The 27,030-nt window shown below is 39.7% G+C and overlaps 2 protein-coding genes and 1 long non-coding RNA gene across 4 annotated transcripts; 1 reads left to right on the top strand and 2 right to left on the bottom strand.

Annotated features, from left to right (window-relative positions):
- Positions 1–150: 150 nt before the first annotated feature.
- LOC105392695 (nose resistant to fluoxetine protein 6) lies at positions 151–8,589 on the bottom strand. Its single transcript, XM_038115204.2, has 13 exons — positions 8,350–8,589; positions 7,772–8,048; positions 7,292–7,483; positions 6,989–7,068; positions 4,744–4,946; positions 4,276–4,390; positions 3,753–3,967; positions 3,333–3,583; positions 3,106–3,241; positions 2,774–2,960; positions 2,432–2,574; positions 703–823; positions 151–280 (listed from the first exon to the last, which is right to left on the bottom strand). Exons 1-13 carry the CDS (start codon positions 8,504–8,506, stop codon positions 210–212), a joined length of 2,148 nt encoding a protein of 715 aa, XP_037971132.2. The 5' UTR covers positions 8,507–8,589; the 3' UTR covers positions 151–209.
- Positions 8,590–16,370: 7,781 nt separating this feature from the next.
- Positions 16,371–24,058, bottom strand: LOC105393533 (putative inorganic phosphate cotransporter). 2 transcript variants are annotated; one of them, XM_038114969.2, is made up of 11 exons: positions 23,861–24,058; positions 22,767–22,912; positions 22,257–22,436; positions 21,659–21,797; positions 21,212–21,426; positions 18,634–18,789; positions 18,179–18,311; positions 17,700–17,824; positions 17,269–17,391; positions 16,687–16,822; positions 16,371–16,523 (listed from the first exon to the last, which is right to left on the bottom strand). In XM_038114969.2, exons 1-11 carry the CDS (start codon positions 23,904–23,906, stop codon positions 16,438–16,440), a joined length of 1,485 nt encoding a protein of 494 aa, XP_037970897.2. In that variant the 5' UTR covers positions 23,907–24,058; the 3' UTR covers positions 16,371–16,437. The 2 variants fall into 2 exon arrangements, with proteins under 2 accessions (XP_037970897.2, XP_048478668.1); XM_048622711.1 differs by lacking the exon at positions 22,767–22,912 and having other exon boundaries at positions 23,861–24,010.
- Positions 19,360–19,950, top strand: LOC125488898. Its single transcript, XR_007266563.1, has 2 exons — positions 19,360–19,421; positions 19,815–19,950. It is a non-coding gene; the product is annotated as an uncharacterized LOC125488898 (long non-coding RNA).
- Positions 24,059–27,030: the final 2,972 nt, after the last annotated feature.

Below are 27,030 nucleotides of genomic sequence, written 5' to 3'. Positions count from 1 at the left end.
AATCTTATCTGCTATTGGCAGGATATTGAATTGAACCTTTTATATACGGTTGTTTTATATTCCTGACTAGATGAAATGGCTTTAGATAATAATATACCAATATAACAAAATCGTTTATAACAACAGTAAATCGTGAATAAAACAATATAATACGTTCTATAAGTGTAAATATTTTAAACATAATTTTATTATAATAACATGTTGATACATCAGACGTTAGCCTTGCTGATATCTTCTGCGGCCGCTGTTTCTTGAGATTCAGTTTTCTTCTGGGATTTTCCTGTAAAATTCATAAATAAATACAATACAAATACAATCATACAACAATTAATCTACAGCATAAAAAAAAACATAAATTCGTGATAACAGTAGTTTTGTGAAAACTATTGCATAAAATATTAAGCCAACAGCTTTCTTTCGATCAAGGTACCTATCTATCAAACTTTCTGCTCACAGTGTCAGTCGGAACTCCTATTCTCGTTTGGCAATGAAATTATCGTATAAAATCGCGTCTATCTGCATCGATCTGTGTATGCATGATTAGATCTTTAAAACTACACAACCGAATTTGATGTGCTTTATAAAAAGTTACAAAGTGTTCGCAGCTAGTCAGGTGAAGGTTTTTATACTAGAGTTCCCGCGTGAACATCTTTAAGATCGAAGTGAAGCTCTTGGTTTACGTAAGCGTAGGAGGTGTCTCACCGTGCGGCTGCAGGCGTGTGAAGAGCATCTTCTGCAGCGCGCTGGCCGGCGCGTCCACCGCCACGCCCAACACCAGCGCTGCTACGGTCGCACGGGTCAGGTCCGCCCAGAACCGGTACATCTGCACACACACCACCATGCAGATAAACAAGTGAGGATCATACTAATGCAGATCATAAACAGTTGACTTCAATGGGGACTACCGTTTTTTTGCTCACCAGTTGGCGCCACTGTTCACTGAGGTCAAGAGGTACCATAGCTGTCAAACTTATCAAAGGTGACTTTATCAAATTGGCACGAAATAAAGTTCTAAAATCTTGAATCTCATAAGCTTATTAATTATAAAATAACTATCATCATATCGAGTTACTATCCCGCAATGTTGTGCAGATGCGTTATGTTCGGAAAAAAAAGGAGGACATATGTTACCAAGTGATAAAACTGTTCTAAAACAGTGGCTTGTGAAATAATTATTATCCGACAATCTCGTGTTTGTGAAAATCATTATAACCAATTTCAGAAAGATCATAATGTAAATAAGGATTAGGCATTTAATAAATACAATAACAATAAAAGAATTACACACTTATTTAACTTTTATTTATCCTTTCCGTTCAAACACACTGCTATACTAAAAAATAACACATTATATAGTAATCCACACAATGAATACTGGTTTTAGTTGTTAGTTGAAACTAAATATTGGTAGTAAGATATACTATTCTATTATTTGTGGGGGTGTCAGTACCTGCACCTGCTCACTCGAATGGAGCCTTTGTGTATATCGCCTTAAGGTCTAAACTCCACTCCTAAGCTTGGACCATTTCCTACCACGCTGGTCTACTGCAGGTTGGTGGGTTCGAAAATCTAGATGTGCAGGTTTTATCACGATGTTTTCATTCACCGTAAGAGCGATGGTATACACTGTACATAAATTCCAAAGTACTCATTGGTGACAATATCTAGATCTGGAGTTTAATTTTTAGTGTTCACACTGCTATACAAAGTTTCTGAGGGCCACTCAACAGTATACACTGAATCATTTTGTTGTATGATGCTGTCCTCTACGTTTCCAACGAAGTTACTGTTATGGTCATAGTCTTGGTGTCTGTAAAAAGAAAAAATATAGCTGTTACCTAAGCAAACAAGCATACACTTCGTAAAAAATAAGTTTATAAACAGTAAACAAACTAACCTCTGAATTAGCTGCACTTTGAGACCGCTTATTTTTGCGCCTCTTTTCCTTAAGTCAGCTTTCAAAGCGTGCACATTCATCGACAAATAATCCATATTTGCGATAGTTTCGCGAAAAGAGACGACTTTTCAACAGGGAAATGAACGAAAATATAATTTATCACGAAGCCCGCCAAACAAATTATATGAAAAGTAAATGTCACTTGACCTCAGTCAACACCAGCGCCCCTAGCGGCAAATTCACACGCGTTAGCTCCTAGCTCCCATTATGAACCTCATCAGTCAACTCAACACACTCGCTACTGAACGGAGTACGTAAGTATTTCATAGGAGAAACCGCAACCCTTTATCTGTGAAATTCCTCATCCAGCCACTACCAGCTGCCTACCTCTGCTCTCGTCATCTATTAGGTATGTGATAGAGGTTAAATTTCACCATCGGAGAATCATATTCATGTGGTTACATATTACATAGTAATACCCGTTATTCTATCTTGTATTTTCCTTAGCCCCAGAATCTTGGCTCGTATACTCACGGACTCGGAGACGGAGAAGTAGTGGCTGTGGATGGCGCTGCTGTTGCTCAGGAAGATGAGCGGGTAGTGCAGCAGGTACACGCCGTACGACAGCCGCGCCGGCAGCTTCCACGCGCGCAGCGACAGGAACCAGTTGATGGGACCTGCCACACAACCAACATCATTTATTTGAAAAAATAAACCCTTCACTATACTGTGACTAACTCTAGTACACGCTAACTAACAATTAGTTTACAATCAGCTTTTATTCCAGAATTCCCACGAGAAAAATGAAGTTTGCGGGCAACAGCTCATTATTTTACTTTACCAAGATACGAATATAGGTTGGAACAAATCTCATACCTCCGTAGCCCTGCGCGCAAGCCAGTACGACCCAGCCCACTGCGGCCGCCCACACCGCGCGGGTGTAGGAGTTGAGGAAGCTGTCCAGCAGCTGCTTATCCTCACCAGCCGTGGTCGTGGGGTACACTGAGTAGATGATCAGAGCCAGCGACGTGAGGGCCACAGCCCAGATGGGCAGGTGCACGCGCTGGGGAAAGGAAGTCATATAATCATGAGAAAGTGAGTAAAGAGAGGACCTAAGACTGATTTGGTACATTTTCAGACGACATACATGATGACAAACCAGTGGTGCTGGTCAGTAAAGACTGAATGATGAATGCTGGTTCACTAACCCTCCGCAGCACGAGCGGGCGCTCGCGGCACACGTGCAGCCAGTAGCCGAACACCATCCCCACGCAGAACGGGGACGCGCGCGACAGCGTGTTCATGTAGTACTTCTTCATGTACGTAGACATGTTCCGCAGACGCCTGGAATAACATATTTATCACTATATTAGGTACCTACTTTTATAAATATAAATACCTAATTATAAAGTTCAACGGCAATAAATTGACTTACGCAAAGTTAAGCATGCTGGCTGGCCAGTTATTGGAGAAGCTATAGGCAGACACGGCGATGAGCGAGGCGGCGACAGCGACGGCGAGCGCGGCGGTGGCGGAGCGGGGGGCGAGGGGGGCGGCGCGGGGCGCGGGGGCGGGCGGGATGGCGGGGGCCGCGGGGGCGCGGGGGCGGCACAGCCACACCAGCACCAGCGGGCACAGTATGTACAGCTGCACGTCCACTGACAGGTACCACGCCTGGCCAAGGCACTGAAGAAGACATGGAAGAAACTTGGCTTTAGGAGATGAAGTGGTTGGTAAAACTAACTGTCCTTTCGACATTTTACAATGGAATCTACACCACTGTGTAAAAATCACTGCCTGTTTAGTTGGGTCTTTATATTTTAACAGTGTCAGTTGTATACATTGAAAAGCTCACCATTTCATTGACATTAGTGAAGTTCTGTATGTGCAGCAGCGCGCTCCACCAGTAGGAGCGGCAGGTCTGCACGGCCCAGGCCATGCTGGCCCACTGCGGCCCGTCGCCCAGCCGGTGCAGCAGCGACGCCTGCAGCAGCACCGCCGCCGCCAGCAGCGGGAACATGCGCAGCAGGCGGTGCAGGTAGAACAGCGGGATGTACTTGATGAATTGCGCTAGAAGGAACACCCATTCCATTATCAACTATGTAGACTGTTTATTTTTGAAGCCTTTTAATTATCTTGAACTACGCGTTTTCACTCAGGACTTTCATTTCTTCTTCGATTTCACTTGTTTAGACGGAGGTGCTCAGTGCTATTGCTTCAATCGATCAGCTGATCGATGGAACCTTTGGCGCTTTTTCAGAGGATAGGTGGGAGATTTTCTCAGGCTAATTGATAAATAGGGTCATACAACAGAGAGTTGACCATTATGTCCGGTGGACATAATGGACATTCAAAATATGATTAAAAACTTCACTTACTACGATTAAGTTTCCCGATGGTGGAGTAGACGCACAGGACCCCGCTGAGCGTGAAGAACGTGTCCACGCTGCACGTCGCCGCCGTCAGCCAGATGCTGGCGGCCGAGCGGATCCACTGCAGCCAACACAGCCATCATGAAACTTTTATACCTAGCTGGACTTCGCTGGAGCGAGGCCAAAAATACAGCTCAAGATAGGCGGACGTTAGCGGACACCCTCTGCACGTCTGGGGTGCAATAAGACTACAGCACATTCTATGTAGTTTAGAACATAATTATAATTATCATAACTAACAATTGCTAGAAGTAAAGATCAGCATATAAAATACCAATGCAGACCAAGAACAAGGAACACTTGCTGGCGTGTCTGGTCTAGACGACAGGATGACCTTCTCAAGGACCATCAGAAGGCTATTGACGAACAAATTCAAAACAGTTGTCATTATAACTCTTCAGCTTCAGGTCTCACCTCCATGGCGATGACGAGGTTCTGCACGGGCATGGAGAGCGTGAGCGCGAAGGTGTGTCCCACGACGACCCACAGCATGGAGATGGCGCGGATGCCGTCCACACAGTCCAGCGCGCCCGGCGCCCCCGGGCCCACCGTCAGCAGGCGACGTGTGTTCGTGTAGAGGGAGAAGCTGCGGTACAACGCGCGCGATGATGACGGATCTGGGGACAGACAAGATGTCGCATTAGCTTGCTGCATAAATCAGTATTATCGATTAACAATATCCAATCAAAAACATAAATGTGAAATGAGAGCCAAGTTCAATATTATTATAAATGCCTTGGTTGTTGACTACAACGACAAAAGAAGTGAGATCTAAATGGGTGCCAAGTTCAATGGTCAGTCCTGAAATTTATTTATAAGTAACAGTATAACATATCATAATCTTCTTATAACATAAAATAATGTATTGTAGCCCAAGGTCTGATTTGGCTAGTTTTTATACACTTACCAACGAATTATTATGTTCGAATTAAAAAGAACCGACAAATTCTTGTTGGTTTAACTTGTGAAGGCTATAAGTAATTCATATATGAAAACTAGCCAAGACAGACCTTAGGCTACAATACATTATTTTATGTTATAAGAAGATATGATATGTTATACTGTTACTTATAAATAAATTTCAGGACTGACCATTGAACTTGGCACCCATTTAGATCTCACTTCTTATGTCGTTGTAGTCAACAACCAAGGCATTTATAATAATATTGAACTTGGCTCTCATTTCACATTTATGTTTTTGATTGGATATCATTACTTTTTGTTGGTAAGTACATAATTATAAGTACACGTCCTCGTATTACGACCTACGGCGTTACGAGGCTCGTAACGCCGTAGGTCCATTTATAAAGACAAATTTAAAAAAACCAAAAGTCTCTAGACTTTATAAAATGTAGGTATAATATTCACTCAATTGTTTAACCGATCCGATCTGTTCCGATCGATCCGATTTGATAAGATTTGATCCGTTTTGATCCGATTTAGTCCGATTTGATCCGATTTGATCCGATTTGATCCGATTTGATCCGATTCGACTTGATCCGATTCGGTTAGTTTCGATTCCACTCGATTAGATTCGATCCGATACGATTTGACACCATCCGATCCGATTCCATTTGATTCGATTCGTTCCGATTTGATCCGATCCCATTCCATAATATTTACAGCTATCTTAGACTAGTTAACATTAATGTTATGCATCTCAAAGCCATTTCATATTTTTCGCATATTATGATAGTATGTAGTACCATAAGAGTTTTGATCTATACCTACGTGAGTGGGTCAGTCAATGTTAAAAATGAGGTTTTTTGGACATTAATATCTAAATAACCGTTTGAGATACGCTCATGAAGTTTAGAACACATATGTATCTCGTAAGTCTCAATATATGTGCCAAATTTCATACGTTTATATTAAATAGTTTTTTATTTATGAGGGGGTCAAAAGTGGCTCCAAATGGTTCGTGTTCGTGTAATATTACACACGGTGCGGCTCGCCAGTTCTGTTTCTCGAACTTGGCTTGACACGCTACCGCGTGTCTAGATAACATGGATCTTATTGCACACACATAGAAATTACAAATAAGAAATAGAAAAACATTATGGTACGATTGGCAGCCTTATTAATCTCCCCAGGCTACTTCGACGGAAATGAAAACTATATTCGACCTTAAATATCATGTATCATCTCATATCATCACTTTATTATGTTTGTATACTATCAAAGTCCATGGACTTTCTTAAATCTATTGACGTCATGGCAATTGATTTCAGATCGTCCTTGGGTCCAAAGGTCCTTCTTGCAACAAGGTATTAATCACCGAGTCCATGTCATCATCAATCATCAGTCAATTAACATAATGACAGTCACCTCTTTTATTATGCCCAGCTGTTATCATTGATCGTAAATAATGAATTATGAAAGGTGATAACGATAATAGTGGATGATCAAACAATCACCCAGGAGCATTCAACTTCAATCGTTTATTGATTAGTATTATAGGTGGCTACAACACCTGTCTAATATGATAAGATAAAGGCCTAACCAGCACGTTGGCTTCAGATCATAATTCTACATCGTGCAATAGCTTCTACAATCAGTTACCAATAAAATGGATTACTGTCGGATTGAGTTACAATTCTATGTGATAAATTAATCTAGATAATTATTAATCACGACTACAAAGTACCTAGATACTTACGTCTTTTCTTCAGCACTGTGTGAAGTACGTCGTAGCTGGTGCTGGCGACGGTCACCGCGCCGAGGACTGCTATCACTCCACTAGAACATACAGATAATACTAATAAACATCGGAGACAAACTTTGATAGAGGGTGATATTGCGATGCCAATTAATAAGGGGCGCACTTGGGGCGCAGGTCAATTATCTGACTATAATAAAAGCGAAAGTTAAAGGGTGTCTTTCACGGATAGCATCTAAACCTATTCAGATGAAATTTGGCATGGTCAGGGTGAAGTTAGTTATACATTATTCAAATACTGACAAGGCGACGTAGTCGGCGGCCACGTAGGGCTTGTCGTTCGGCAGGCGGCAGAAGCTCTCGTTGACGGTGATGTTCCGCCCCAGCGGGCCCAGCACGCCCAGCGCCGCGCCCACCGCCCGCGCCGCCCGGCACGCCCGCGGCACGCACACGCCCAGCGTCAGACCCGTCGTCGACGTCAACGACGGAATCACTCTGTATGCAGTAACGTACAGTTTATGTAAAAGATCAGGTCAGTTATTTTGTAACGAAAAACACCGAACATCTACAATTCTTATGTAGTCTGGTTGATAAAGTTTCAAGATGAAGGTCTGCAATCAGTGTATTGTAGCCATTCTGAACTCATTATGCATAAGATGGACGCTGATGGTTGGTCGGTCAATCGATGCTTCATAGAAGGAGCTACGGCCGGCCGGTAGGACCAACCAATTTTGGACTGATTGAATAAGTATAAATCGTATATTAGGTACATCAGTTACTCACCTATTGTCAACATGATCAATAAACGGGACATTCTTCAAATTGGCCTCCTCTCTCTGCATGTCCCTGATCTGCAGCAGCGTGGTGACGTGGTCCCGGGAGCGGCGCGCGGGCAGCCGCCGCTGCAGCTGGTCCAGTGGCACGATCACGGCGCACCACTTGCCCTGCAGCAACATGTCGTCTAGCTGCTCGCTGATGCGCAGGCACATGAAGTAGTCGCCCAGGTCGTGCATGTTGCCCGCCGTCACGCCCACCGGGATCTTGCCGCTCGCGTCCAGGACTGGAAAGTTTTAATACAGTTCAGTTTAACCTACATACAAATCTACAAGGTGTGGCAGTGGGTAGGTTTTGTGCACAAGACCCGTTGGGACTGGTGGAGTAGTTGAATACTACGGACAGAGAAGCGTAGTGTGGACTGGCCCGACGGCCTTCGACATGATCCGGTAGCTTGTGATAATGAGAAAAGCCAAGGACCTAACCTATGCCCAACAGTGTATGGTAAAGGATGATCCCTTGCTGATCCTGATGATGAAGTACAACCTGTCCCAATAACTAATTAGTGCATAGGTATATTTACTCACATTTGATGGTGGTGGCGGAGAAGTTGGTCCGTAGGTAGTCGAGCTGGCGCTCGCACTCCGCCTCGTCCAGCGCTCGCTCATACAGCTCATAGTCGAACACTTGCCCTTTCACTGCCACAGTGAGGAACAACACCACCAACACTGCACTAGCTTCCATCGCGGTTGTGTTAACGTCTGTGGAGGTGACTGGGCCTACGCCACTACTGACAGTGTGATTGCCTATTTACAGACTAATTGATAATGATAAACTATAATGTTTAACAAAGACTATCAGCATTGAATTAAGTATGTGTTGTTTTAATCTTTTGCTGCGTGTTTTGCTGGTGATTTTATATAATTTTACTAAGTTTTTTAAATATAAATAATGAAGATATTTAATAAATTTATCTTATAAATTCAATTTAGTTCCAAAGTAACCTGGAGTAAACAACGAGACTCTAGTTGGCTTCATTGATATGAACTTTTTTGGTGTTGTTGTTCATTGAGTAGGTACTTATAGATTTCTATTACAATGTCTTGATTTGATCATAAAGATTATATTTTAATTAAGATTATTGCCATACAAATTGTATACAGTTAGTAACAAACAAACATTTCATTTCTATTACTACCTTACATTGTATTACGCAAAGATATAACTTATCAATTATTGTGTCACCACTCAGCACGTGAGTGGAGGCGGCGGCGTGGGGAAGTTAGCACTTTCCACTACTTTCCACCACTTTACTATAATAAGGTAGTGTAGTTATTCATAATCAGCTGCACATAGGTAGTCTTACAGTAAGAAAGCTATTTGTAAATACCCTATTATCTCGGGGTGGTAGTCCCTGGCTTCCTTGAATGGGACCTGTTAAAATGCCCTAAAATAAAGTAGGTACTACATACATTTGAAAATCTACAAATATGCTCTGTAGCCAGGATTATGCATTATTGGTAGTCTAAAAGTCAGTCAGAAACAAATTGACATTGAGTCAAGTATGTAATATTTAAAATATTTCTATAAAATGTAGGTTGGCTGGTAGAAAATGCTTTTAGCATTAAGTCCACCTTTTGTACACTTATATCTCATATTTGTGCAATAAAGTATTAAATAAATAAATAGACCATGGTGGTGTAACGGATAAGATCTCGTCTTTCATTTGTGAGTGAATCCTGTCTGTCATGTAGGTATCAATGAATTCTTTAGAAGTAAGGAATTTAAGTACAATTAATTTATACCACGTGCCCTTACGGCAAGCACTACGCTATAGTAACAGATAATATTATTAGACGTTACTTCCAAGAAAACTTGGAAATTTTACAAGTACCTATTTCGCAAAATAATGCCTTTGAAACTGAATCTTCAGGAATTTTATGAACAAAACTGAATCAATCGATAAATTTTTGAGATAAAAGTTTCAAAGCACACATTTTACATAGAAGTTCACAATTTTATAAAGTTATAGATATTTTTCCTGAAAATTTTGTTTATTGTTACTTATTTATATAACTTACACTTTGGTGTGCTATTTTTCGTCATCTTATTTTATTGAAACTTTTGATACCTAATTATTATGCTGCTATATCAGAGTAGACCAATAAGTTCGAATTATCTACCATTCGTAACAAAACTCCTTCATATCAACCTATGATAAAATCGTGGAAATATCGACCAAAGAAAGATTTCGGAGAAACTGATTATTGACTTTATCTCCCTTTCCGGACTCCGACCTCAATCAAAGCGACCAATTCATTAAATTCGTCGCAGCGCCGCCGCCGCCGCCGCCCCGCCGCCGCCGCCGCCGCGTCCACCGTCTGTCGACGCGGGTAGGTCCGCTCACAATGGCGGCACAAACAGCGCTTTGTGGCGCTCGCAGCTCTAATCCCAGCGCTGTTTGAGCCCCAGTAATATTGTAATAGAAAAATCTTTGTTACAGCTAGCCTTTGTCACTCAATGTTGACTCCTATTCAAGTATTGTCGGAAATAAAAAAAAGGATTCAAACAGTGGGGGATTTTGTTTCCACTTTGTCCCTGGCTTTGTACGAAAATAGAAAATAGGATTGGACAATCATTCCATGTTACAGTACCACTATTAAAGCTGGCTGGATAATTTGTCATTGTTTTGTACGCTAAAACAGTGCTGTACAGCAAATCTCGAATTTCCAAAAGTACCTAAGGTAACGGGTCCATATATCGCGGTATTCAAAATGGCGTCCTTATTTCGAGTTATATTTATTTTCATGATTATTACTCATTTTAATAGGTTTGGATACTCTAAAATTACATTTAATCGTTCATTATCTTTAACTGAAACTACTTGATGTAGTAAATATGTTTAAAACTGCCTAAAATTACTAAAAACTCATGTAATGTGCCGTGAGGGCGACGCCGCCATGTTTTTCATACAAACGCGACCCGGCTTACGTAAGGCCAGCCATATTTAATAATTGTGTTTTTTAATATTTATACGACGTTCAACTTTGTAAATAGTTTATATTTAGTTTATTATATTCTTATACTTACATTAAATTTAAATTTTAACTCTTTTTAAACTAATTTAACCCCTTTAAACTCAAAAACAAAATACCTCGGTATAAGGGCCTGATTTTTATACGTTGTTCCTAACTCCGAGTTACCCTCGGTATAAGGAAAAATACTATGTCATGATTTTTAGCTTATAACTTTACAAATAATAACATTTGAAGTATATGCTTGATTACATAATAATAATGATGAACGTGACAAGCTTATAACCTAATTCGGCGGTACAAAATATCCTCTAGGAATCTTAATATGACACGATAATTGTTGACCCAAAAATCATGGTTACATAGAAAACCTTAACTTAGTATGTATATTTGAAATGATAAAAAACAGTGTTATTTCATCGCTATTAACGTAAGTGATACATAATTTTACCAATATTTTATGTATGATTTGAGTAACAAATCTATGTTGTTTCTAAATCGATAATTTGATAACTCGGAATATGGATTATTAAAATACTTGCTGAACCCCTAACATGGAGTATGACATTTTACATAGGTAGGTACCTCGGAAATCGGAATATGACTACATCACACCTTCGCAGTGTCATCCGATGCCGTCATCAAACCATAAAATCAAGATGAATTAGCGACTTTCTTCCTAAATATAAAAGGGGTGTGGATAGATATGCCTGACTTTACGAAACTACTACTAGATACTACCTACTTATTACTCTTTATAAAAGAAGAAAGAAAGAAATTTGTAGACGTAAAACTTTATTTGGGTGAATAAAATAACACACACGACCGTGGAGTTTTTATAACACTTATATACACAATTGCCTAATTTCATTTCTGTATTTTATTTCCATTATCCTTCTACTTCGAGGTCTGATGGCCGTTGTAATATTGTTATCCCAGAATTCCCAGATAAATGAATGTCCTGTATACTGCATTTCATGTTTGGTTTAGGGGTCTGGTTGATTTTTTCATTTTCTTGTTGTTGTCACTGAAAAATAAAGTAAGTAGGTAAATTGTATGGATAGTTGACAGAATTAAGCTTATCCTTATAAGTTGGTACCCATTTTCACAAAACTTAGTGAGTTTAGAAACGAAAACGCTAGAACAAACACCTAGGTTAGTAACTAAACTGATGCCAAATTACTGATAAAAACATAAAAATATTTCCATTTTACGTAATTTCCTAAAATAATTCGCACACAAGCTTACCTTATCGATTTTCCAATTGCATATTGCAAATACAAACATAATAATTTAATAAAAGATGTTTGTTTTCTAATGTAAAGACTTAACAAAAATACTTTCAAAGAATAGCGGCAAACTTTTCGGCGGAAAATTGAACATGGCGCCGGCGCGCTAGCGATGCGCGATTATAAATGATACTACATTAATTATTCGATTATTACAATCATTCGATTATTCGATTATCATTTTAGAGTATTACTAATCATTTACCACTACTTTTGTATCGCTACTTATTCATCGCTACTTTTGCATTTACTAATCATTTACCACTACTTTTGTATCGCTACTTATTCATCGCTACTTTTGCATTTACTAATCATTTACCACTACTTTTGTATCGCTACTTATTCATCGCTACTTTTGCATTTACTAATCATTTACCACTACTTTTGTATCGCTACTTCGAATAATGAGTTATTTTTCAAATTTGCGCGGGACGCTAATTCATATTTTTTTACTCAGGTGATAGAGATGGGGTGTGTGGTTTAAAAAAACCATTGTTTTTTTTAAAGAAAACCAATAACATTGGTATATATTGGAATCTACTTTTTAAACATACACTGTGTGGAACTTTATCAGTGAACTTCCCGCAGGCAGGTGACTAACCGAAATACCAAGCAACTTTCATTATGGGACCAACTCTGGCAAAAAAATCCAGCTGTTCCATAGTAAAGTTAAATACCTACTAAACCAAAATGTATGGAACATTGAAAGTTGCTGTATTGGGTTGAGCTCAGGGGTGGTCCCATTTTGTTTCAGAATTTTATTCCACCCCCAAGGGTGGGTAAAAGGGTAAAAACAGGGGTATACATTTCCATTTTGGCCACTTATCAACCGATTCTTATGAAATTTATAACGTAAATATTGTTATTATAACAAAAAGATATGATGGTGACCTTGAGCTGATCTGATGATGGAAACGGAAGGCAGTCAAGGGAACTCCTCAACGGTATATAGCAACTACCTCGTGTTGATAAGTATTAACGAGTAGGACATATTGGTATCATTTGCATCTTACTTTTGATTGATAATTATTGCAAATAAACTTCTTCTTCTTGAAGAAGAAGCAAATAAACTAAAAATAATAAATAAAATAATAATTTTAAAAAAATAAAATCCTACTTCAAAAAACCACTTAAAACGTAAGAAATAATTTAAGGTTTAGACCAATCCTAGGTCACAGTATAAATATGTATACCTAAGTAGGTACTGTTCTTTTTTGAAGTTGGTGCCATATTTCTTCAGATTAACTACTTTGTCACCGCACCAATATCAAAAAAGAACAGTACCTGCTTAGGTATATTTATACTGTGACCTAGGATTGGTCTAAACCTTAAATTATTTCTTACGTTTTAGTGGTTTTTTGAAGTCGGTTTTTAATTTTTTTTAATTATTTACATGTAACATCATTGATTCAGTATACTATGCCAAATTATGGTAGGAAAGTTGTTTTTAGGAAAAGAAGAATGAACTAACTAAGTACTTACCGGTATAAACCCTGCTTATTTTGACATTTTGTAAATAGTCCGATTAAAAAAACTAAATCAATTTAAACTACCTATTAATTTTATTTTATTATATTATAAGTAGGTACTTACATAGGTATATTATATTTATAAAGAAAAAAACTAGGTAATTAATATATAATATAACACTGCTTAAAACATCCCTTAGCTACCTAGGTACTTTCACAGATTTATAATGGTTTAAAAACCAAACTAGTTGTTATTCGATATTCCCACCCCTAGTAGTGTCCGTTAGACACCCCGTCTTAGCGGCGCCCTGGTAGATGGCGCCATAGCTGACCGTCGCCGGCGCGTCTGTGTTCAACTCGCCGCGCCCGCGCCCCTTTCATACGTCTTACTCATCATTACATTGTTGCAAATAATCGAATCGGTCATCCACCGCTACTTTTGCATTTACGAATACAAGTAGCGGTCAAGTTAGAATCGATAATCGAAGTAGTGGTGCTTATTCGATTATTGCAATAAGTATATCGCTACTTTGATATTCGATTATGGAGAGTAGCGGTAGTGGTGTATTCGATTATTGATATAAGTGATAATCGCGCATCGCTACGGCGCGCCTCCAGTCCAGCGCGCATGCGCCATAGAGATGTACCTAGTGCAATGTTCCTTGCTTCCGACCTATGCTTGAATGAAAAAATAATCGATGCTGGATCGATTCCTGGGTAGATACTTTTATTATAATCATATTCGTTTATGGTAAATACATTAGGTACTCATCGGAAATTAGTACTGATAAGGTATTTGGCTTTTGTAAGTATTCGATACTTTTCCTCATCCCTTACACATCTACTTTTATTACGTATCATCAACTTTTAAACATTTAAGTAAGAACATAAAATATCGTGGAAAAATTTTAGACCTTACTTAGATAAAAACTATAGTAAAAAATGTTTAAATCATTCGAGTTCAATAATCGATTATATTCGATTACTGTCACTATTTCATCAATTTACCCCATCTCTACTCTATTTTTTTTTAATCGCTTGGAAAAGTCCATAGAACATCATAGAAGCATTATGAATATTTTTTCTAGCCAATGTTACCAGTTGCAATAATGAATTATGAAAATGTTACATAAATAATAGAAATTATCACGAAAACCAATATAAATGGAGAGTATTTAATTCTTTTCATTATTTTCAACTACTATTTAGAATAATTAAATTTATTTGGAGTACTTTAGGGTTAAAAAAGTATATCGATATTTTAGATTGTAATTTCCTTATGTTCATGGCCACACTCATGGAGCCACTGACAGGACTAACTCGGAATATGGAACAGGCTACCTCGGTATATGGAAGAAACCATAATCCTACCTCGGTATAAGGGCAAATCGACATGTGTAATAAATTATATTTTTTTAAGTATAATTAATGTGTTATCAATGAATCTGTGTTAAGAAATATAAAATTTAACGTATATTCTTACAGAAGACAATATTTCACATCAATATTGATGGTTACAAATGCTTATTTTTCTTACTTACTTTCAAATGTTGTTATTTACCTCGGAATATGGACCCGTTACCTTAGTAGAAGAAAACTTATTCAGAATGACTCCTCCAATCACCACTGTCTTACTTACTCTTCCTGCTAATTTTACAAAAACCTGTAGAAACTGACGCAGATGAACATAAACACATCAAACATCATTAGAGTCCTCCTCCTCCTACACCTTTGCTTTGGAAAAAACGATTTGATGCAATTTCATTAATTTAAAAGCTTCATAACCTCAGCATCATTGTGTAAAGTTGGCACTATATACTTATGCACAAATTGTACACCCACATCGCTACATCTGCTGCCATCACGTGACTCCCGCGCGGGTCACGTGGCCCAGGAGGGGGTCACGTCTCCAAGACACTCGCTCGCCAGAGTCGTGAAGCGGTGAACGGGGTCTCTCTAGCTTATGCAAAACGAAGTTTCGGTGCTGTGCTGCGCCAACCACTACTCTACATAAATCGTATTAGCAGCATCTTCTGTTCGTTAGTAATTTTAAAACTTTCAGTAGGCCTAACTCCTGCAGTGGATGATTACGGGCGCATGATAGTGTAACCCCTCCAGCGGCGGAGACCGATGCTTCACTATTAATGTGGAGTTGTTCCGCTCGTCCGCAGCCGCCGTGAGTCCGTGCTCGACACATCTGCCGGGAGACGCTCGCGGAATATCTCACATAAAGTATACAACTTGTAGCCACTGATTTAAATATAGCCTGCTCCCTGGATACAAACTACCATTATGCGCATCGAATTAGAGCTTACTGCGATACTTGTAGGTATTTGGTGTAATGTGTTAGCATACTATATGTAGAAAGAATTACCTTCAGTTGTTTTAAAGTAGTGACTTAATTTCTCTCACCAATAAAATAGCTACCTCAAGTACAAAAGGCGGTTGGCAAACTGTAGAAAACGTTTTACTTTATGTAAGCGGGCGTTTATATTCTTCAGTTACTATTTACTAAATAAAGGGCCACATTCGAAACAAAAGCATCGATACATCTCGAGTGATCGGGTCCATCTCAGGGCCAGGGTTTGGGGTTCAAAGGAACTTAAGGAACTGGCCCGATCCCAATAATTGAGTACCCACTCGATAAATTGATTACACTTGCAGAACATTAGCATTTAGGCCGTAAACGTGCGGCGACGCTATCGCAACGTTAAATGGTGAAATTTTTTGTTGAGGCCCTTGTTCAGTTTTGGAAGTGGATAATTTTATTTTGTTTAGGTAGGTCCTTAGGAGTACCGACCAATATACAAAAAGATATAAATATTTTTATTTTATTTAAGTATTTACAAAACGATAACATTATTTAATAGTTTTTCATAACTTTAAGTTTCCTTTTCAGAGTTTTCAGGGAATTTGTAAATCGTTTCTGCCGGTGTCATATTCTTCTCTTGTCCTTTTTCTTTGAAACCTGAAAATGCAATAAATATTTAAATCTGTAGCTAAGTATAAAATATACAGGGTGTTAAAAAGGGTAAGTCGAAAATGGCCGAAGCCATAGGGAGTATTGAATTACTTGATTTTCCAAATTGTGTGTCGGTGAAAAAACTCAACGCTCTAAGAAATCCTCTTACCCAAGTCGTAGTCCTCTGTCTGCGGGTCGTTCCAAGGCTGCTGCTGGCTGGTGGTGAACAGCACGTACAGCAGGTCGCACGCCAGCACCAGCGCCGCCGCCGTGAAGAACACCACGCGCCAGCGACCCAGCTCCGTCTGCGGGGAGGGGCGGGTTGTGACAGGAGTATGCTGATGATGATGATGATGATGATGGTGGTGATAACAATGATGATAATAGTGATGATGATGATGATAATGATGAACACCATATTAATAGCTGCATATGTAGGGAGAAACTTTTGTACCCTGTCAGACAAGCCGTCTAGAATGAACGAAGCAGTTTGTGTGCTCGACAAGGTACAAATGTTCAACTACTTAAACTATGCAGTTGATTGTAATAGTGAACTGCTTCCGAACCTTAGGACCGCGGTATCGAATTCCGTCTAGATCAAATTCATTCTAGGGCATTTTATGTGTCTGCTTTATGGCGAAACGTTAGTCGGCCGGTTCACATTCGGGTTCATGTGGTAGAGTCTAATTTAGGGCCGTGTGTGAAATGTAACTGATGATAACGTGTATGTATTATGTGTGGTGGTGCTCACGGGCTGGTCCTCCAGTATGAAGCCGGCGCTGAGCGGCGCCAGCAGCCCCAGCAGGTTGGCGAGGCAGTTGCTCATGCCGTACATCACGCCGCCGAACCGCGGTGACAGGTCGATGTGGTTCAACTGGAATATAGCGCAATAAGAGTGAGATTAGTAATCGATCTAATAAATGGAGGATGTCCCATAAATCATTTACTAACGGAAAGGGGATTAGGAGCATAGGGGTTCAATCTGAGTCACTTTTTTATTTTATAACTTTAGCAAATTCGCGAAAAAAGCAGTGTAAAGTTTTTTGTTTGAATTTCCAAAAGTTGTTCAGGTTGTCCCCTTAAGTTACCCCCCTTTCGGTTTAGTATACCAGTTTTTCAACACCATGTAAGCATACATAATTTGTTTCACATGGTGCTACTATATACACACGTTCGACTGACCATGTACCCGGAGCAGATGCCGGAAGAGAGCCCGACAGTCAGCACCAGGGTGGTGACGGCGGCGATGCGGTGCTCGCCCGACAGGAAAGACATGGCCGCCAGCCCCAAGGCCGTGCCAACCGCCGCTGAGGGGAAGTGGAGATTAGTTGAGGGTAGTAGTGGTGGCTTTGTGGAAGAGGATAGCTGTATGTTGAGTGGGAGGCAGCCTACATGGATTGTAATCTAACGAGGCAGAAATCCAGCATGGTGTAAAGATTCGGGTACATGTATTGACTTGACAACGGAATTAAATGACTCTGATCAAAGTTGGATCCTTGCATTTATATCGTGTTAGTCCAGTTTTATTTGTTTCACTATGTGAGAAGCATGAAAGTCGTGATCATTATAATTATAAGGCAAATTGACCACGGCCTATAAAAATATCCCAGGGTCTGAAAAGATGCATCGTGAATACAACAGTACAATGAAATAAGCTTTACCGATGGTATTGAAGAGTTTCCGGCAGTTGGTGAGCGACAGCAGGTGGCGGCTGATGAGGAAGTCGCTCAGGAAGCTGAAGGCCCACGAGAACAGCCACTGCGACACGAACGGCAGCGACGACAACATCGCGCTCTGGAACACACATTACACCCTGATATTAGTCATCGCTTTTAACCCAATGGGATGTATGACCAACTGGATATGGCTAGGCGAAAGATCGACTGCTTTTAGGCTACTTTAAATACCCATCCGACAACTTTTATCATTTAACTTTTTGGGACATCAAATGATCATATAATATCTTTCTATATCCTAACGACACTTGGAACCATAACAAAAATTTAATAACACAATTCCGTTTCCCCTGGGCATCGAACCCGAGACCAGAACAGAAAAACAGAGTTTCTACAACAAGACAACAGAGGCAAATAATTACCCCTATCATGGTACTCACGTCAGTGATGTTGATCCCGAGCGCGTTCTTCAGATAGGTCGGGATCTGCACGAGGAAGATGATGAAGCACCAGTTGCCGCCGATGTGCGCGGCGGCGATGGCCCACATGGCGCGCGACCGCACGATGTGGCGCCACGGGATCGGGACTTGCTCCTCCTGCAGAGTAGGGGCCATGGGCTTTTCAGCTAATACAAAATGTCACTCTTATTTTTCAAGCTCTAATTTTTTGTTTGTGGGCACATCTATAGATGGCGCTGTAATGAGAATTATAATAATGATAATTGAGTCCAAATAATATCTGGCAACATTATTTTACTATTATTTATTTTTAATACTGGTAATTATTAAAACTCCGGCAATGGTGCTTTTCTTTACAGTCAAAATATTACGTCAAATTCAACTGCTATAATAGTTATAAAATATTTTAGTATCTAGTCATTCACGAAAATTTAATAAAATAAAACATTACATATATATTTATATTACTAATACTGACATCAATATGTTTAAAAAATATAGAATTTGCATACTATAAAATATTTCAGTGTGTATATGTCATTCACGCAATGTGTGCATAATACGGAACGTTATTTGTTATTACGGCCGCCATAATACAAATAACTTTTTCGGATTTTTGTGATTTTATCGACAACTCTAGCTTTTTCGTGGACTCTGATTTGCCTCCTCACCTTCTGACCTTTGCGAGTACTATAATTGACCTTGATTATTTTGTACTATGGCGTCGAAACATAAGTGTTTTATTCCTGGTTGTGACCAGAATGAAAAACGTAAGTACCTATATTCACTAATTAATGTTCCGACTTTGGACGAGTGTTGTGTCTACCGTAGTAAAATTCAGTTTGATGTAATCTAGCTGAAGGATTGGTGCTTAGTGGCGGCTTATCAAGCTATGTACAACTCGGTTGCCAAAAGAATGGACCTGATACCGTATTCATAGCAACTCGGCGATACCGTAATGGATCGCGTTCGTAGTTCATCGACGCTCAAGCGAAACCAAGAGTAGAAACCAGTTTTCCCGCGCGGCATTAAACTATGAACTCCATATCATTGGTACAGGCCAGGATTTGAACCCACAGCCTCTCGATTGAGAGGACGAGGCCTTATCCATTACGCCACCACGGCTCTCCGTCATGCTGCATCATATAAATGTTTTATTGCAGGTGAAACCACCAGTACCTTACATAGGTTCCCCAATCCTGATAAGGATGCTGGAAGATTCAGAAAATGGACCAATGCTATTGGTGGAATGTTATGTGTGGAGTATTATAAAAAAAGAAATAAATGTCGAAAACCTTATCCTGATGTATTAATTTATCCCCGTTATTTTATTCACGTAGGTATTTAATAGATACAAATAGCTAGAAATAAATCAAAATACCTATGTATTACCATTAGTGCTATATATACATATATGAAATTTAGTTCCTGGGCACATCTACAGCTGGCGCTGATATCATCGTGTGACTGATAGCTCTATTCTCAGAATAATTAATGTACTCTGTGGTAGGGGCAGAGCGTGAGAGATAAAGAAAGAAATACGTTTATTTAGTACACTGCACATACACATAAATAAAAAATGACGCTGTTAGTGACTAACCCTAATCTAAGTGCCTAGTTTTTCTACGTAGGTGACGTTACGACGGTGACGCTCTTTTTCTCTTCTGATTTCTCTTGTATTTGTCGTCGCCAAGATATGAAGGAGATGAAGATTATTATCATCAAGTCATCGATAACTTAGTTCAAATAGTTTGGTAGGAGTTTTCTGGTGGTGACTGTGGTTTTATAAACGCAAAATGATACAACTTATAGTCATGTTAGTCTATTAGATAATAATACGTTTTATTAAATACCTAAGTAGCTTAAAATTGTGACGCATTTTGTCTGCATGTTGCGAACTTTATACTTTACTTTCCCGCAACTCGAATTACTTTAAAAAATAAACACATTAGAAAGAAACATTTCATGTTTAGTACTATTGCAAAATAATTAGGTACACAATTAAATTAAATAATAAGATAAAAGCGTTTGAGTTGTCGTATTTGCTCCAGCTACTCTTTACAAACAAAGTTTGTTTGCTCTTAGATATTTATACACGGTAGAGGAATATCTGATAATAATTTGCTTCTCTAACTTATTTGTATTAGCTACTGAATAACAAGTAAAAAAGTTTTAACGAAATGGCAAAGTATGTATACTGTCTTAGTGCGTGACAGTACACGAAGAATTATCTGATACATCACGGAAGATGGATGACCGAAAACTGGAGAGAGTAAGACGAGGATCGATTATTTTAGATGTAATGTTTTACATGGGCTTTCTAATCGTTTTTCAGCTAGGTACTAAGGGTACTTACTATGTAAATAAAAGATGAAACATCGATTGTTTTAAGAAGGTTGGACCTACCATAGATAGAATCTTAAGAAGAAAAGCATAACTTAGTAGGTAGGTACCTAATTTAACCTATGATCAGATAAGAGATTATTTCAAGGTGGATTGAGAGATGGCGTAGACCGAATAGTTGAAAATTGCAGACTAGACATTAAACTAGAGCACCAACCTCTGCCTTGGTCTGCAAGGAGGTCTCGATGTACCGGAGCTCGGCCTCCCCGATGAAGGGGTGCTGGCGCGGGGTGCTGGCCGTCAGGAACCAGAAGAAGGCGGAGGCTGCCAGCGACAAGGCACCCATGCTGTAGAAGATCAGCGTCCAGCCCAGCGACGTGGTGGAGAGGACCCCGCAGAGCGGCATCGTGATTATCGTGCCGAACTGAATACCTGGAAGGAAGCTGATGTCATTTATCATAAACGAAAGTCCACGTCTAAATGGCCATGTGCAGGGGCCTTTCAGCTAACCCCTCTGAGTTGATGGTTATATTACAGTCAGGGAGCACACACGTAGAAAATCTTGCTACTAGCACTGATTTGACAGCGCTTATCAGCGCTGTAGCCAGTTTCTTTGTGATCAACCTTACATCGCTAACAGAGTTCTGTTGGTGTGAGAGCTGACCTGCGTAGCTGAAGTTGGACAGCCTGGTCCGCTCGGCGACGGGCGCCCACTGCCCCAGCAGCGTGTGGGTCGCGGGGATGAAGCACGACTGCGTGAGGCCCATGCACACGCGCACCGCGACCAGCGCCACCCACCCGCCCTGCGGGTAGGAATAAGCAACAACAAGTTCAGATTGTTTATTTATTATGGTGAAGAATTGGGGTTTGTAACGATAAGTACACCACACCTATAGGTACGAAAAGTAGAGATGGTTGAGTTTTTTTTTTAATTAGCCTATTTAGTTTCCCACTGCTGGGCAAAGGCCTCCCCTTTTTCCTTCCACACCCTTCGATCCTGTGCACTCTCAGCCCAGAGATGGTTGAGATAGGTGATGAAAAGGTAAAGGTAATGTGCGTATCTTGTTTCCTGTACCATATATAAGGTGTTACCGTATATAAGCCGAAAGGGAGTGAATCCTTTTTGGGCACCCTGGGCCGGCAGTAACTGATGATTATCTGACTGGCCAAGTAGCCAACAACCACGGCTTCAAAACCTAGACTACATGTAGTGTTTATCTTTGCGACGCTAAGAAGAAAAATAAGATAGGTATGATACTTACCATACTTATCAGGAACGGCGTAGCTAAAGCCATCAACCCATTAGTGAAAAGTGCTAGGAACAGGACGATCTTTCCCCCGAACACCTTGCTGAGGATCCCGGCAGGGATCTGCGCCACCGTGTAGCCCCAGAAGAAGGATGACAGGATCACTCCGCGGATGCTCTCACTCCATTCATAAATCTGAAAAAGAAAAATTTTAACAAAGTAGCAAACCTGTTGTATAGGAAATATTATAACCAGCGGGTGAATCAATTATTCTCTGGAAAATAAGAGTGTTTTAAGCTTTAAGTGCGTTTTATTAGTTGTATAGTTATCAGTGTGACCATCTGTCATTATTAAGCCAGAAGGGTTCCGCTGCTTTAAGCAGCCACCGGTGCGTAGCTGTAACTTTTATTTCCCCGCGGTAGCATATAATGTGAATCGGTAGCAGCTGCCTTCGCAACGGTCTTGCGCTCCGGGAATCCGCTGAAAACAGCGGAGGCACATAACAAAGTATAAACAGTGACCGACCTCCACATTGCCGCGCCCCCGCTGGCTGGCGTCGGTCATGGCGAGGATGGCGGCGCCCATGCTGCTGCGGAGCACGTAGATGGTGGTGGCGGACACGCACATCATCAGCACCTGCAGGTGCCGCACACCCAGCCCGCCGCCGCCCGCTGCGGGGAAGGTCAGATGCACCGTGTTTTCAGTGCTCCTCTAATTATCGTGGCAGTGAAAAATAAATGCAAGAGCTGGTCACGGTGGTGAAAGGATTGACCTGACAGATTGGCGTCAGTCCTGCCCACAAGGGTGAGGATTTATAAGTATAATGAACAGGGATATAGGTACTTATACCGTTGACCAGGTGATAAGTAAGTTTATGTATGTATATGTGTATGTATGTAATATATGTATGTATGTATCATGTATATAATTATTTACTTATATTGTATTGGTATAGTTATATTAATATTTTGGTTAGGTATTCAATTTAGACCATCTTCTATCGTAAGCACTACCAATCACTTTTTCAACATCACCAAAGGTTAACTGGTAGAAAATGCTGCTAGCATTAAGTTCGCCTTTGTAACAATTTATTTTGTTCAATAAAGAGTTTAATAATAATAATAAGTCACTCAGGTCGCCTTTGGAGAAGACGACAATGAAACATTGTAGCCACAAAATATAATATACACTCACGGGCAATGAAATAGTTCCACTCACAAAATGCAGACTTCGAACGACCCCTATTTTTTCAAACATTTTATTTAAAATTTGAACAAAATATTTCCGTTTTTGGTTGGCAATATCCTGATGCACTGTTAAATGTAATTCAATGTTGCAGAAGGTCTCAGTAAGCCAAACTTTTCAGTTTAGGAGTAATTTGGTGCTTTTCTCAGTGGAACCTTTTCATTGCCCGTGAGTGTACTAGGTCTAATCTCGATGACGCCGGTAACTTAGCACGGCTCGTCGAAAGCACTAAAAATGCAACCGTTGTTTAATGGTGCGTAAAGAACCGCTTCAGAAAACGGAGAGGCGCTCAATACTGTGTGTGTAATACACCAGTAGCACTAGAAAATATTTTCCAAAAATTCCTTTGAAATAAGAATGAATTATGTACTTACACAGTGATTTTTTTTCTTCCGTCATTTGTTCCTTCTCCTTCGACATGTTAAACCTAAACAAACTTATCACTACAAAATGTTTGAAACAAAAAACTTGTGTTTTTAACTTCTTCTTCTACTAACTGTGCATATTGCCAGGGTCTAGAGACAAATGAATCAAGAATGTTAAATTACAGCATCACCGTCAGATAGCAAAATGTCAACACACGACTTATGATATCAGTTATATTTATTTTAATTAACAAATCATTCTCCTTTGTTTCCTGAAAATAGATATATACTGCCTACAGTCCTAATAAATAGATCCTAATAAAAATAATGAATTAAATTATCTTTATTTCAGTAAATAAGTACCTAGGTAAAGTCATTACTAATTAGCCGTAGTTTCAAAAAACTATTCAAAAATGCACTAACGCTGTATTATAAGCGGTTACTATTGCCATAGTTAAAGGTAGGAAAAGCTTATCATTATTTTGTTTTAGCCTTGAAGTTTAAAAAACCATTAGTTCACAACTGATATGACGACCGATTGGCGTAGTGGTTAGTGACCCTGACTACTGAGCCGATGGTCCCGGGTTCGATTCCCGGCCGGGGCAGATATTTGTTTAAACACAGATATTTGTTCTCGGGTCTTGGATGTGCCCGTTTAATGGCAATAGGCCCGCCCCCTATTACATTGGGACTAACATACGCTCTGGCGAAAAGTGGGTGCAGCAATGCACCTCTGCCTACCCCGCAAGGGAGTACATTAGTACAAGGCGTGAGTGCGTGTTTTTGTGTGTTTTTTTGTTTTTTGGTATGCGGTATGAATTGTAGCGGATAAGTACCTATTTACCTATATTGAATTGAATGTTCTTATAAATTAGGTATATACAATATAGGCATTGTCAAGGGCTTAAGTTCAGTGAATTATTAGTGAAGTGCTGAAGTTGCCAACACAGCCGGTATCCGCCTAGCTTTGCGGTGAGCTTTGCGTATCTTCCTCAAACAGGGCTGTGGGAGGAGCTCGTCATCAGATTAAGCTTTCTGGATATAATTTAAAGGGTTTGGCGTCTGAATCTGCCATATACCTACCTACTAGTTATTTTCAATTAACTTTTATATTGGCTGACATATTTATAGAATTGAGAGCAAGTTATATACCTAGAATCGTGATGCACAGAGTAGGTAATATTCGTGATGTGTGTGATATTACTGTTTCAAGGACGGAGGAGGTTATAAGAATATAAGCATATACAGATATCCAAAATAAATTATATTAGGTGTATCAAAGGTGAATTTAAAGTTTCTTTTAGGTAAATGCTACAGACCTCACAGTATTCATATATTTATTTATCTACTACTACAGCTAAAGCTATACGCCGCCAGTTACAGAGGATGTTGAACTTATCTGTTTGTTTATATTTTCATCTTCTTTATACCCATTCGCTGTTCGCTATACTCGTAAAATTAAATGAATTTGTTCAGCGTCAGTGAAAATTTAATTTAAACATCAGATTGTTTTGTCCCATGAATAATAAACTTGTGTTTTGTACTTACAGAAAATAAAACCTATATAATTGGCATCGGTTCACTAAACAAGTATTCATGGTTCCACACCATGCACTCACTAGGACCTAAACTAAAACTATTACTTACGTAACTACGTTAGTATCTATATTATGGATAGGTATTTATTCAAATAATTAATTAATGAAATGAATTTAATTTATGTTTTATTCATGAACTGCCTGTGGTGAACATGAAAAACAGGTCATCAATGGAATTGTTTTTATAGGCATATCACCTAGACCACACGCCATTGTGGTTATTATTTCTTGGTATACCTAGATCCCATTGTGTATAGGTATGTACTCTAAATTTTAAGTATGTTTTTAAGTCGAGTCGAGTCGCTCGCTTGACGCAAACCGGAACGCACCTCAATCAATAAAGCGCGTGCACAAAAAATCGCAATCATGGTTAAATGTTTCAAGTGTACCAAGACAGTTACAAAAAAAAGCCCGGGAGTGCAGTGTGGAAAATGCAGTAAGTGGATCCATGGTGTTTGTGCATCCATTACCACGGAACAACTCAACGCGCTCGTGGCTACTGACTCGGTGGACTGGAAATGTCGCAATTGTACGGGAGGCGTAAAACCTAAACGCCTCTCCTGCATCCTACCTGACGCGGAAGAAGAAGATAATACGGACAACGAATCCCTATCAAATATGGCCCAAAACAAATTAACTCAAAAGATACTCAACGACATACGGCGTGAGGTCAGAGACATCATCACCTCGGAACTACAATCTACCCTACAATTCTACTCTGATAAAATCGATGAGTATGAGGAGAAAATTGCAGTATACGAATGCAACATCAAAATGATGGAAGACCAGTGCCAGGACCTTAAACATTCCGTAAAAAATGCAATGCTCAAATATGAGATTTTGGAACAAAAAATGAACGCTATGGAGCAATCACAAATGTGTAATTTCATTGAAATTTGTGGCGTCAAGGAAGCGATCGATGAAAACCCCCTTGATATAGCCAGTAAAATATGCTCCAATTTGCAGCTAAATCCTAAAACCATACTTAAAGCATACAGGAAGACTGGGAAAAAAAGCCGGACAACAGCCGCTGACAAAGAACCCTCCCCCCCTATACTTGTTGCTATGCAAGAGGGGTGCCGTGATAAGTGGCTTGAAGCTGCGCGAACGATCCAGCTGAACAACACAGTCCTAGGAAGCGAGGATATCTCCAGGATATACGTGCGTGAAGCCCTGACTCCCAGCTCGGCCTTTATGCTGTGGAAAGCTAAAAAAGAACTTAAAGAGACAGGAATTTGTAAGTTTATTTGGTTTAAAAATGGCCAAATACTGGCAAGAAAGGAAGAAAAGGAAAAAATCTTTACTGTACGATCGATCAGTGATATCGAGAGACTGAAACTAAATATGCCAAGTAAGTCCACCTAATACTTATCTACGAAATAACATGACTTACATTTGAATATTAACTACAACTAAAATGGATGATATATACGATAAATCTATTCAGGAACTAAGTCATAATTCATGGAATGATTTCACACAAGATATAAAAACAATACGTGGCGAAAACCAACTTACAATGTTAAGCGTAAATATCAGATCTCTTATTAAAAACTTCGCACAACTAGAACTGATAGTAAC

The sequence above is a fragment of the Plutella xylostella genome, chromosome 8 (genome assembly GCF_932276165.1).
Source record: "Plutella xylostella chromosome 8, ilPluXylo3.1, whole genome shotgun sequence".
NCBI classification, from domain to species: domain Eukaryota; kingdom Metazoa; phylum Arthropoda; class Insecta; order Lepidoptera; family Plutellidae; genus Plutella; species Plutella xylostella.
The sequence above is the reverse complement of the archived record's forward strand: the minus strand, read 5'-3'. Positions and strand labels throughout refer to the sequence as shown.